This window comes from Aquarana catesbeiana, linkage group LG04, assembly GCF_042186555.1.
Source record: "Aquarana catesbeiana isolate 2022-GZ linkage group LG04, ASM4218655v1, whole genome shotgun sequence".
NCBI classification, from domain to species: Eukaryota; Metazoa; Chordata; class Amphibia; order Anura; family Ranidae; genus Aquarana; species Aquarana catesbeiana.
This window is the reverse complement of record NC_133327.1, coordinates 517,166,543-517,179,711: the sequence shown is the minus strand read 5'-3', so window position 1 is coordinate 517,179,711 and position 13,169 is coordinate 517,166,543. Positions and strand designations below refer to the sequence as shown.

Sequence of the window (13,169 nt, the reverse complement as noted above, 5' to 3'; positions counted from 1 at the left end):
GGCGGTAAAGCACTGCTCGTTTTAGCAGTGCTTTACCGTCATTTTAGCAGCGCTTTTTGGACACTAGCAGGGTGCTTTTAACCCCCGCTAGCAGCCAAAGAAAGGGTTAAATCCGCTGTATACAGCGCTCCCAAACCTCCCCAAAGATGCTGCTTGCAGGACTTTTTTTTTTTCCCATCCCGCAAGCGCACTGCCCCAGTGTGAAAGCACTCAGGTTTTCATACTGGGGAGGCAGTTTACATGCGCAATTTTTAGCGCTAAAACACCTGAAAATTGCCCCAGTGTGAAAGTAAGCCTCTGAGGTGTAACATGGAGCAGAGAATCTGGCTCCAGACCTATATGCTTCAATAGCCTGGCATGCTCGCGCTAGGGAGAGACCAGTGATAGGCCGTCTTGCAAGTCCCCAAGCAATAGGAAAACCCCCCCAGTTGAGCCCAATGACGCTCCTAAAATCCCTCACATCTGGATATGGTGGATCACTCAATATCCAAAAGATGGTCATACAATCACTGTCAAGGTCCTATGACATCTAAAGGGTCAAGCAGCCGGGATATATTTGCCAAACCGAAGACCAAACTGTAGATATAAAACATCTCCTGTCTAGGTGAAAGTTGGGGATATACCCTATACACAGGGCAAATATCCGGGTCTCCTGAGGAACCCGCACTTCTGTCTTTGTCCTGTTTTGCCATTTTCATTGAAAGTTAAAAAGAATCCGAAATTTTGGGTTGTCCCCAGAAAAGTAATAGAGGGGAAATCCTCCAATGGGGACTTTCTTGTAACCCTCCCTTACTCTATCCTAAATGAAAGAAAGATGTTTTGCCTTTAGTTGTACTTTAAAGGCTGCTGTAGGACAGTCTAAAAAAAGTGCCCAGTCAGTTACTATACAATTTACAATCCACAAAAAGTACAAGAAAACTTCTTTACCTTCCCTAATTGAGCCCAGTCCTCCTTCATTTGTTTCTCTTATGCTCCACTTCTCAGGCAGTGCATCCTAAAGTGGGAGGGCTTTAGCAGCAGAAGCAGTGGGCAGGACTGGGTGTGGCCAAGTGCTCATGGACAAGCTACAGGCTTGTGAATTAGCATTGGCAATACGGATAGTCACACATTTTCATATTTTTTTAATATAAGGTCATAAATCTACTTTAAAATGTATGTCCAATAAATTTAAAGAACCAGCATGATTAGGTCATAAGCAAAAATCTGTGTATTCAATGTTTGTTAGAGCCCTTTCACACTGGGGCGGGGGCGGCGGTAAAACGCCGCTATTATTAGCGGCGTTTTACCGTCGGTATGCGGCCGCTAGCGGGTCGGTTTTACCCCCGCTAGCGGCCGAGAAAGGGTTAAATACCACCGCAAAGCGCCTCTGCAGAGGCGCTTTGCCGGTGGTATAGCCGCGCCGTCCCATTGATTTCAATGGGCAGGAGCGGTAAAGGAGCGGTATACACTCCGCTCCTTCACCGCTCCGAAGATGCTGCTGGCAGGACTTTTTTTTACCGTCCTGCCAGCGCATCGCTCCAGTGTGAAAGCCCTCGGGGCTTTCACACTGGAATGAAAGTAGCGGCACTTTCGGGTCGGTTTGCAGGCGCTGTTATTAGCGCAATAGCGCCTGCAAACCGCCCCAGTGTGAAAGGGCTCTTAGTATAATCAGCGAATGTTTTTGAACTGGGTGCAGGTAGTTGACTGTCATCGTTTTTGTGAATATGGAAATTTATACATAAAAAATGTAAGTATCTGTTTTGTTTAAGTGTGTGTTGCTCATGAAATTGTACTTTTTAAAAAAAAAAAAGATTATTCTTATGCCCAAAGTGGACAGATGATGGAATGGGGCTTGGGGAATTACTGACATGTGAAAAGAAATTTAGTCATAAAGTCCACTGTAAAGGCAGCATCTGGAGAATAGTGGAGCACTGGTTGGGAATAGCAGTTAAGGCAGGCCATAGATGATGTGATTTACTTTCCTGTAACCATGGGTTGCAGACAAAGTCTATCAATTTCCCCATTAACACAGTCAGTGTTTGGTGGCGGGGGGGACAACAGACTTACTAGCTGGATCGCCAAATGAAAATAGAAGAAAGTAAGCCTAAAAAAGAGAACTATTGTAGTCATCTGATTTAAATGGGTGACCTTCCTCCTCACTCATTACAATAGTTAATTATTAGGGTATATTGTCACAGCACCATTGACTGGACATCAAGGGGTGACGACTGGCCTCCAAGGTGTTCATTCACATACTTTTTGGTACTAATCATTAAAGGAAAAGGTCCTTGTACTGTGGCCTTGGTTAATCATTAATGCTCACAAGATGGAGACTGGTTACCAAGGGTTTCATTCACATACATTTAGATCAGAAAAATCTAAATACATATATGTGGAGACTGGACTCTAAAGGGTTCATTTCATAATAGAGAGAGAATAATCACTGACAGTGTAATGTTAGTGAACAGAGGACTGGGCACTGAAAGTTGGGGTGTGTTTGTGTGCTGGGGCAAGATACAAGTAAAAGACAAATTTTGTTTTCCGGGGCAAAGTGACAATCCAGCTGTAATATTAAACACACATATATATAGAAAGATTTACGTTTGCCTTTTGGGTCACAGGACAAAGTCTGTCAGCTGTCTGTCTGACATGGCAGCAATTGTTTGGATTTAGATAACTTCTTGATGCAAGCGTCCGTCTCAGAGTAGGTAATGATAAACAGGGAGGTAAATATAAGTGTTTTGTAAGAATGACTGCTGAATTGTAATGTTTAGATTCTTACATGATCCAATCATAACTTAAACTCGCCTTTGATATTAGAAAGCAGTTGGACATGCCTGCATGATCAAGCAACAGGAGGAGAAATTTTTTCATCCTTCTGGAAGAGATTTCCATAAACACAAATGACCAGATTACCTTTTTGTGTGCATGTTTATTGTTATAAAAGAGAGGGAGCAGGACGAGATATCTGGCAGATGGCCTCATCTCAGGCAAAACAGTAGTGTTTTAGTGCTGAATATAGCTAAATGTTGTTTTCCCCAGTCAGCCTAGGATATCTGTGGCAATCTGCTTGACTTGAGAATTTTTAATACTAAATTCTAGTGTGTCACCACTTGGGGTTGCAACCCATTGGTTGAGCACCCTGGGTGTAGATCACTTAGATTCTGGCTACCAATCATAACTGCTGAGTCTGTTTTCAGTCACCTGTGAGATAAGAGGATCAAAAAGGCTGCCCCCATTAAAAATGATAAACTAGGAGGGGCATCACTTAATGGCGGGCCAAATATGGACCACCTCACTCTCCTATGCGGCCCGACGCGGTACCACCATTTAGCAGCCTTTTCTTCCCCCTGCCGTCTCTGTAATCCTCACACAGAGCCGACAGCGGGAGGTGGAACAGTTCTGGATGGAGGGCGGAGCTGCTGGAGGTTAACAAGCAGGTGATTGGCTGCTAGGATGAAGGGCAGTCTTAGAAACCAATCACCATCTTGCAACCCCAGCCCTCCATCTGAGACATGCCGTGCCTCCCTCCGATCTTCGGTCTGTGCAAGGTAAGTGTGAGAGGGGGCGAAGTTACAGGGAGTGAGGGCACTAGGTTGAAAAGGAGGAAAGTGCTGACTCGCTGAGGACATAAGTGGAGTTGTTGAGGACTGTGATGTGGTGGGCTGAGGACATCAGGGTGGGGGGGCTCAGCGGACTATGGTGTATGGGGGAGATGTGGATATTACAGTGGGGAGATGTGGACATTACAGTGGGGGAGGCTGAGGACTGTGATGCGGGGGCAATGAGGATAGTAATGTGAACGGAGTTGTGGATAGTAATGTGGGGGGATAATGTAAATAGGGGCAAAGGACAGTACTTGTGGGGGGTTTGGTGTCAAGGAAGTGTGAGAACATTACTGTTGAGGGGGGTGATATAAAGGAGGACCTGAGGACTCTGATGTGCACTGGGGACTGAGGATGCTGATGTAAGAATGGGTTCAGATCTGTACATGTGCATTAGGTGCACTTGTCGTGGGTAGGTCAGCCCATTTTAATGGGCTGCACTACCCGCAAGAAACACGGAGAAAGAAGTCTTTGACGTCTTTTCCAAAATAGTGCGGCAGCAACATGCGGTTTGGCACATGCGAGAAGGCGCCACGGGTAACGACATGATGTTCGGACCTCTGCTGGAAGAAAATTTTGCTCACCGGACCTCTGTGAATTTTAATTCATTACCCCTGAACTAGTAAGACAAACAAGGTTTTCATTAAATGAACAGAAACAATGAGGCTTTTCTTATGTAAAGTTAATTTATTTAAAGATTAACTCCAGGCACAAAAACTTTAATGCAAATAGATTTCTCAATAGCCACAAAGCATTTCAGTCCTCTTTGTGTGCTCCAAATGCCTTTACAAACCCATATATTATCAAGTAAACCTAACAGTAAAATCATCACTGTGTTGTAAATAGCCTGAGCAGAGCTGTGGGAGGGACCCAGCAGCTCCATCCACTACATGCTGCCTGCAGAAAACTACAAGATGGGGAGGAGACAAGACCAGTCACTCTGCATACAGGTGAAAGAAAGCCGGCAGCTCGATCTTCCGCAGTGAATGAGTTCATTAATCCAGGTGTGGTACAAAATAATACAGGGCTTACACAATTTGGCGTGCAGCCTTTATCATGGCCATAAAATTCTCAGAATAACAGCATATTAATATACATATACAACCCCTACCCCTACCAACACAGCTGTGGTAATTAAATGAGACAATTCGGTTCAGCCCAGGAAAGCAGCCTGGCTGCTGGGGGGAGAAAAGAGGAGAAAAAACAACAAAAAATGCAAAAAAAGAGTGCATGGACTAACATGCAGGAAAAAGCTGCAGGTGAGAAGATACAAGTTAAGCGTCATAAAAAAGTGTAATTTCACAAAGGGAGCACCACAACAAAAAACCCCATACATACAATCAATACACTACAGGGGTTAAGTGGGTTCTTTGTCAACAGGAGGTAACTCTTATGCATGGCAGACTTCAATATGCGATAACACAGGTTCATACGTAATAAACTGGTGTATTTAATGTGTGTGTTCTCCTGCACAAGGAGAAAGGGCAGCAGTGACTGGTCTTAATACAGGAGGCTTATACACAGGGGAAAAGTTACACACTGGATCTGGAAAAAATACACAAAGCACATCAAAATTCAAGTAAGAATACTCATGCCTCCTGTAATTACTCAATTTTTGCTTATCTCGAAATCCAGCTTTAACACCAGATGTACCAAAAAATAAAAAAAATTTAAAACACTATAATAATTATCTTTGACAGTTTGGGTTATAGCTCACGATATGTGCTGATTAGAAATACACTGTGTAGTTTCCTTTTTAAATATACAAGAATAATATTTTGTAATGTAATAAGCTGCATTGTACCTTTTTATAGCTGAATGTCTGTCTAATGCTCTTTCAGCCTTTATAACTGAGCCTGTCTGCATTGTCCTAGCTCTTCTGTCTTTTTTTGATTTACAGACCCTTAGCTGTCTAGTGTACATTAATTCTGGTGGTTGTAAACATATGTTCTTGGAAATTGTTATCCTTGAAAGTCCCTGAATTTCAAAAATGCCATAAATTCCCTTTATAAGTCATGTGAGATCAAACTATTTCCATCTGTTTTTTGTTGCAGTGTTATTCAACCTTTAAAGATTATACATATTGAAACCTAACAATATACTTTTAAATAAGGCATACTTATCCAGTGCAATGTGTAAGTCCAGCTAAAACTTTTTTCTTTTTCCTTAGTAGTGTGGGAGAAGGCTTTTCTATCAGAGCCACAGGTAGTAGTGAAACCTGACAGGGGTTTTAATCCTTCCCAAATCCTAGTCAAAAAAAAAAGTTTTGGCTAGACGCTTTAAGGGCAAAGGTCAATCATACCAAATATTATTTTAATTTTTTGTTTGATTTTCTTCCTACTCCATATTCTATGAAGATGTTTTATACACGCACCATTTTTGTACATTCTTTATGCAAAGTAAGATTATTCAGAGATTTTCCATAGTGCACAAAACTGCATAATAGATGTGTTGTTGTGTTGGCATTAATTTTATTGGCCCTACTATAAAGTCAAATCATTTTTACCTTTAAGCATTCTCTCCAGCCACTTGTTGATCCTTGTAGACCTGGATCACTGAAAACATTAAAACAAGTTTTTAGAAGAATCATTAACAGCCTGTTGTTGCAGCAGGGTGCCAAGTTGGCAAGTTAACAGGTTTACGCCATAGACTGGGAGGTCGAATAACTAAGGTTTGTGTTAAAAGTGTTTTGTTTGCTTCAAGTTGGTTTTGCATCGCTATTATATGAGAATTTATGTGATTGAAGCAGGTCAAATGCATTAAAATGCATGAATGAATTCTGAATGCTCTCAGAAGTGTTTCAAATTTGATGTCAATATGATTCCATTGACACAAGTCTCTCAACATAGGACCCAATTTTTTTTCACCAGCTGTCAGTTTGACATTAAATTCTATGCTTTAAAGCAGCGGTCTCTAAACTGCGGCCCGGGGGCCTAATACGGCCCTTTGCTTGCCTTTATCAGGCCCTTGGGGCACTATTCTATCCACTGACACCAACAATGGGGCATCATTCCTGTTGCCAATAACCAACAAAGGGGCACTACGCCTCCCATTGACATCAGTGATGAGGCACTATCCCACTGACACCAATGATGGGACACGATTCCTTCCATTGACACAAACGATGGGGCACTATGCCTCCAACTGACACCAACAATGGGATACTATTCCTACCGCTGGCACCAAAGATAGGGCTTTGTTTACTCCAGCTGGATGCCATGACATTTTCTACTCCCACGTGCCCTAGTCTGGTCCCCCTAAAGTCTAAAGGATAAGTAAACTGAGAGTTTGGAGACTCTTGCTTTAAAGCAAGATCAGGCTGGTGTATGACTGGCATCAGGAAAATGGTAGCATCAAGCATGATGCATTGTGGATAGTAATGACCAGGTCTGTCCAGTTCTAGTGTCAGGGCAGGAACATGTGGGTTGTATGCAATGGGAGTGATCTGTTTATTGTGTTTCTTGAACAGTGCCAACAATCCAAGAGGTATATTGGATGTCAAAGAGGCATTAGAGAAGGTTCAAAAGGTAGAAGATCTTTTACCAATAATGAAGGTAAGATTCTTTTAGTATATACCGCTCACATTCAACATTTTTACAGTGAGTTTTGTGAAACCAGAAAGATTCAACCATAGGTTTACAAACACAATAATAATGAAGGAAATCCAACCATGGGTTTTACAAGTGCAGTAATATTGAGGGAAACCAATCTTCAATAATGTTTAGCTGAAAACAGTCTATAATGCCATATGCACATTTCTTGGCTAACCTTGTAACAACAATCTTCATAAAGTATGCTAGCAAACCCCAAAAGTTAATTTATGTTGCCAATCTTTATCTGCTTGGTGTTTTAATCAAAGAGGTCAAAGTGATTTTTTAACTGCATGGCACACTAATATTCTGCTGCAGTAGTGTTGCAACCTAATGTATACATTTTTATTAGATGATTTGGCAACATTTTAAGCTGCATCGTGGGATAAAAATAAATATTTTTATGTCATTTGAGTGTCATCTTTGGTTTTCTGCCTATTTAGTGTTTTCATTTTGAGTTGAATACTTTGGCCTAGCACCAATGAGCAGATTGTCTTGCAACAAATTGTGTTGCTGCCTAATTTCAGCTTTGCCCAGCACTGCCTACGAGGATATACAAGGCCATAATGATTTTCTTAAACACATATACATAATTTTCATGTTCATCCCATAAATTGATAATACTTATATCTTACTTTTTGAAAGCAGTTAAACAGCAAAACAAGAGATGGGTTCACAGTGAACACAAAAGTTCCCAGCCTCAAAGATCAAGGGAAAGAATATGATGGATTCACAATAACTATAACAGGAGATAAGTAAGAGAAACATTTCTGTATCTGAACCTCCTTTTTATTATCTTATTAGAGGCATTCATTTTTTTCTTTCCAGTAAGCCATTTAGTATTTTACTTTTCTACAATAAAGACTGAACAAGTAACGGAGGCCTGTATTTAAAGAGGTAAAGTGCAATTAGCCATAGAAACTGATCTAAAAGATTCCCTTTTCTGACTATGTTAACTCCTGATTAGTCTCTGTGAGCTAATGTACATCAATATTGTTAAGTTTATTATGTCCTAACCTTGTGCTGTAAGATGTGATTGCACTGCTAGTTTTAAGTAAGAGTATTTTTGTCTTGTAGAAAATAATGCCATGAACTTTATATATTAAAAGTATTTTGATATTTACATGCTATTTCCTTGAATTGTTTTGCAAACAATTTGTAGGTAGGTGTAGCTGGCTACAGAGGTACTCTACATACATCTACAGTAATGGTGAGATAATTAATTGTGTCAATAAATCTTACCATTGTAGCGCTACCCCTAGAGGAGTCACTTAAGTATACTTGATTCTGTACTCTGCCTCTCAACCCCAAGAACAGTCTCAGCCCCTCTGGCACACTTGGCAATAATGTTCGCGCAAACACCACCAATGAGAGTAAAACACAGAAATAGTCTTTACTGTGAAATTTCTTTAAAGGATATATAATGGTTTGTTTTAAAAAAACAAACATGTCATACTTCCCTCCTCTGTGCAGTTGGTTTTGCACAGCGTGGCCCCATTCCTCTTTTGGGTCCCTCAGCCGCGCTCCTGGCTCCTTCTCTTCTCGAGTGCCCCATTGGAGAGCCACTCTCCCTCGGGGCACTTGTGCGGGCACGCTCCTGTATCCTGCTGCTGCAACCATTGACACAGACAGCAGGACTCGGCCCCTCCCCCGGCTCCAGCATCATTGGATTTGATTGACAGCAGCCAAAGCCAATGGCTGTGCTGCTATCATTCTATCCAATCAGGACCCGAGACACTGGCTGGAGCTGGTGTGCTCATCCCCGTCGCTGGAAGGATTGTGTTCAGGTAAGTAAAAGGGGGGCTGCTGCATCACAGGAGGTTTTTCGCCTTAATGCATTAAAGTGAAAAACCTTAAAGGGTTTACAACCCCTTTACGATCGTAACAGTAGCAATATAGCTGAACAGTAGACAAATATACCTCAAATAGGTCAACAGTATACTACTGACTGAGAACCAAAAGCAACAGAACTCTATAGTAATATCCGGCTGCTTTCAGGGGACTCCTCAAGATGAGTAACCCCGAGAGCAGAGGCAAAGACAGATCACAAAATAGCACACCCTGTAACGGATTGGCCACCACTGCTTAAATTGGGCTCTATGAGTCCAGGCAGGAGGAGAGCAGAGGAATGACTTTCTTATGTCAGACCTCTCCCTTCTGTCCCTTGACACCACAGGCCTAGATACCTGTAAATACTATACCTAATGAAGCATTCAATAACGTAACTCCCAAGTTCAGATTACCCCGCTCATACACTACATATACCAAGCTCTGGGTATGTATGTGTGCATGTATGGCACCAATAACTTCAGTCCCTTGGAAGAAGAAGGCCTTGAATCTTCAGCTAGCCACTTTAGTTGGTTCACTTAGAAATCCTGTTTGTTGGAGTGAAAATGCAGTATGCTGGCAGCATCTGGGTAGCAAGGCGAGTGTGACTCAGACCCTACAGGTGTAGGCAAAAATAGGCAACGTTGTCTGCATGCAGTGTCTGTGTCTATATCCCTTCTAAAATGGGCAAGTGCCCGCTCACCAATCCTGTGGACAAGGCCCAAACGAAGTGTCCTGGAACAGGCAGGCTCTTCAGGTAGCCGGATTAGCTACCTCACAACTGGAATGCTTCACGCCGTTTGTATAGCTGTGCCTCTAGAATGCACCTGGGATCCCCCTCTCAGGCAGGATGTCACCCTTACTGGCCATGGATGCTTGGAAAGAACGGTACACCGACCCGGGAGGCAGCACCTGTCCCCGGGTCAAATCTTCCTTGCCAGCGTGGCGTCTGTCCAGCTCCCAGGCAGCCGCTTGGTGTCCTTTACTTCTCTGCCCACCAGAGCATGCTGGGGTGTGTAGTTCTGCCCCCTATGGACTGCTATGGGGCTGTTTGTGTTGGGGACAACATGTTCCAAAGTCCTTTGCTACTACTGGAGTTCTGCAGCTCTGCTCGCCATTGGCTCTCTCCCCCTGCCAATGCCTTCTAAAATGGGCAAGTGACATCTCACCAATCCTGCGGATGCACCTGGGATCCGCAGGATTGGTGGGAACAGAACAGGCAGCTGTCTCTTCTGTGAGTGCTGTTTGCTCGCAGTGTAATGCGAGGAGGAGAGGAAGGATTCCCCCGCAGGAGCTGACAGCTTCTCTCCCTTTCGAAAGCCTGTGTCATCCAGGCGGCAGCTGGCGGGTAGTGTGGGGCCGCGGGGCACCCGCTACACCCTTTTAAAAAAAAAAAAAAAAGATTCCAAATGTTAGTTTCCTAATTTTTTTTTTTTTGGTTTTGTTTTGTTTTAGGTTTGGGTATGAGCAAAAATTTTCTTGTTTTAAACTCTGTGGATTCACCATAGATATCATGATCTCTTATCCTGTTGTGTTGCTTCACTGGAAAAGTACACCGAACATACTGACATGTGCAGTATTACTCCTGTTTGATTTTTGTGCATCGTAGGGCCAACTAGGTGCTTATAATAGTGATGCAATGCTATTTTACAGTGTTTTGCAAAAGTATTCACTCCCCTTGGCATTTTTCATGTATTGTTGCCTCACAACCTGGAATTAACATGGGTTGTTTGAGGATTTACATCATTTAATTTACAGAACATGCCCACAACTTTGAAGATTTTTTTTTTTTTATTGTGAAGCAAACAACAAATAGGACAAAATAACAGAAAAAGTCAATGTGCATAACTATTCAGTCAATACTTTGTAGAGCCACCTTTTTCCGGCTATCATAGCTCCAAGTCGCTTTGGATAAGTCTCTATGAGCTTGCCACATCTTACCACTGGGGTTTTTTCCCATTCCTCCTTGCAAAACTGCTCCAGCTCCTTCAAGTTGGATGGTTTGCGCTTGTGAACAGCAATCTTTAAGTCTGACCACAGATTTTCTAGTGAATTGAGGTCTGGGCTTTTACTAGGCCATTCCAACACATTTACATGTTTCCCCTTAAACCACTCAAGTGTTGCTTTAGCAGTGTGTTTGGGGTCATTGTCTTGCTGGAAGGTGAACCTCCGTTCTAGCCTCAAATCACCCACAGAGTGGTACAGGTTTTGCTCAAGAATATCCCTGTATTTAGCACCATCCATCTTTCCCTCAACTCTGACCAGTTTCCAAATTCCGACTGCTGAAAAGCATCCCCACAGCATGATGCTGCCACCACCATGTTTCACTGTGGGGATGGTGTTCTTTGGGTGATGTGATGTGTTGGGTTTGCGCCAGGCACATTGTTTTCTTTGATGGCCAAAAAGTTCAATTTTAGTCTCATCAGACCAGAGCACCTTCCTCCATACATTTTGGAAGTCTCCCACATGCCTTTTCGGAAAACTCAAAACGTGCCATTTTGTTTTTTGCTGAAAGTAATGGCTTTCTTCTGGCCACTCTGCCATAAAGCCTGACTCTATAGAGCGTACAGCTTATTGTCGTCCTATGTACAGATACTCCAGTCTCTACTGTGGAACTCTGCAGCTCCTCCAGGGTTACCTTAGGTCTCTGTGCTGCCTCTCTGATTAATGCCCTTCTTGCCCGCTCTGTGAGTTTTGGTGTGCGGCCGTCTCTTGGCAGGTTTGCTGTTGTGCCATGTTCTTTCCATTTAGTTATGATAGATTTGATGGTGCTCCTAGGGATCATCAAAGATTTGGATATTTTTTTATAACCTAACCCTGACTTGTACTTCTCAACAACATTGTCCTTTGTTTGGAAAGTTCCTTGTCTTCATGGCAGTGTTTGGTTAGTGGTGCCTCTTGCTTAGGTGTTGCAGCCTGTGTACATGTAATGACAGATCATGTGACACTTAGATTGCACACAGGTGGACATCATTTCACTAATAATGTGACTTCCGATGGTAATTGGTTACACCAGAGCTTTTTATGGGCTTCATAACAAAGGGGGTGAATACATACGCACATGCCAATTATCAGTTTTTTATTTCTGAAAAATAGTTTTATGTATATATTTTTCTAATTTTACTTCACCAACTTAGACTATTGTGTTCTGATCCATCACATATAATTCAGATTAAAAAAACATTGAACTAAACGCTGTAATGTAACAAAATAGGTAAAAAGCCAAGGGGGGTGAATACTTTTGCAAGGCACTGTATGTGCTAGATGCCAAAAGCCCAATACTCTCTACATGCTATTCTGAATTGTCTTTCAGACAACGATATAAGGGGTGGGCAGTATGAACTGTGCCTTGCTGTAACATGTAATTATGCAATGAATACATTATACTAGATTGACCTTCATTTTCAGGTGGCCATAAAAATAAGATTACGTTTGAAAGATCTGATCAAACGGTCTTTCTTTAACCACTTCAAGCCTGGACACTTTCACCCCCTTCCCAATTACTCAGGCATGCAACACTGTGCCCAAATGAAATTTTTATTTTAGAGACAAAGCTTTCTTTTGGTGGTATTTAATCACCTCCTGGGTTTTTTATTTTTCATTTTTTGCTATAAAAACCAAAAAATACAGAAAATTTTGACAGAAAAAACACTTTTTTTCTTAGCTTTTGCAAACAATCTTTCTTCATAAAATTAGGCCAAAATATTTTCTGCTACATTTTTTTTTTAATATGGTATGGCGGTGATCAGGATGCTGGTATGGCATATGGCGGTGATCAGAGTGCTGATATGGCATATGGCGGTGGTCAGGACACTGATATGGCGGTGGTCAGGACGCTGATATGGCATATGGCGGTGGTCAGGACGCTGATATGGCATATGGCAGTGATCAGGATGTTGGTATGGCATATGGCGGTGTTACCGTGAGCATTGGTAACATTGGGACAGGTGATGGGGGCTGGTTGCACTATTTGTAGTATGCTGGGGGCAGTGATCAGGGACACTGGGGCAGGCTGACACTGCAGTCTGTGAGTGTACATGTCTGATAAGCTGCTGTACACTCACAGGCTGCATCAGTTGTTCTCTCTGCTCTCACAGCTGATCTCTGTCAGAGCAGAGAGAACCGAAGTTTACATTCAGTTTCCATTGAGTGCTATGTGATTGCTGTG

The 13,169-nt window shown here is 42.4% G+C and overlaps 1 protein-coding gene across 2 annotated transcripts in view; it reads left to right on the top strand.

Moving 5' to 3' along the window:
- The window catches only part of TTC13 (tetratricopeptide repeat domain 13), a 194,392-nt gene that overhangs the window by 145,818 nt on the left and 35,405 nt on the right, over window positions 1-13,169 (top strand). The window contains exons 17-18 of one of the 2 annotated variants that reach the window (XM_073627758.1): window positions 7,054-7,138; window positions 7,820-7,929. In XM_073627758.1, the coding sequence (XP_073483859.1) occupies window positions 7,054-7,138; window positions 7,820-7,929 (195 nt within the window). The remainder of the gene's footprint in view (window positions 1-7,053; window positions 7,139-7,819; window positions 7,930-13,169) is intronic. The other variant, XM_073627759.1, reaches the window with a different exon arrangement.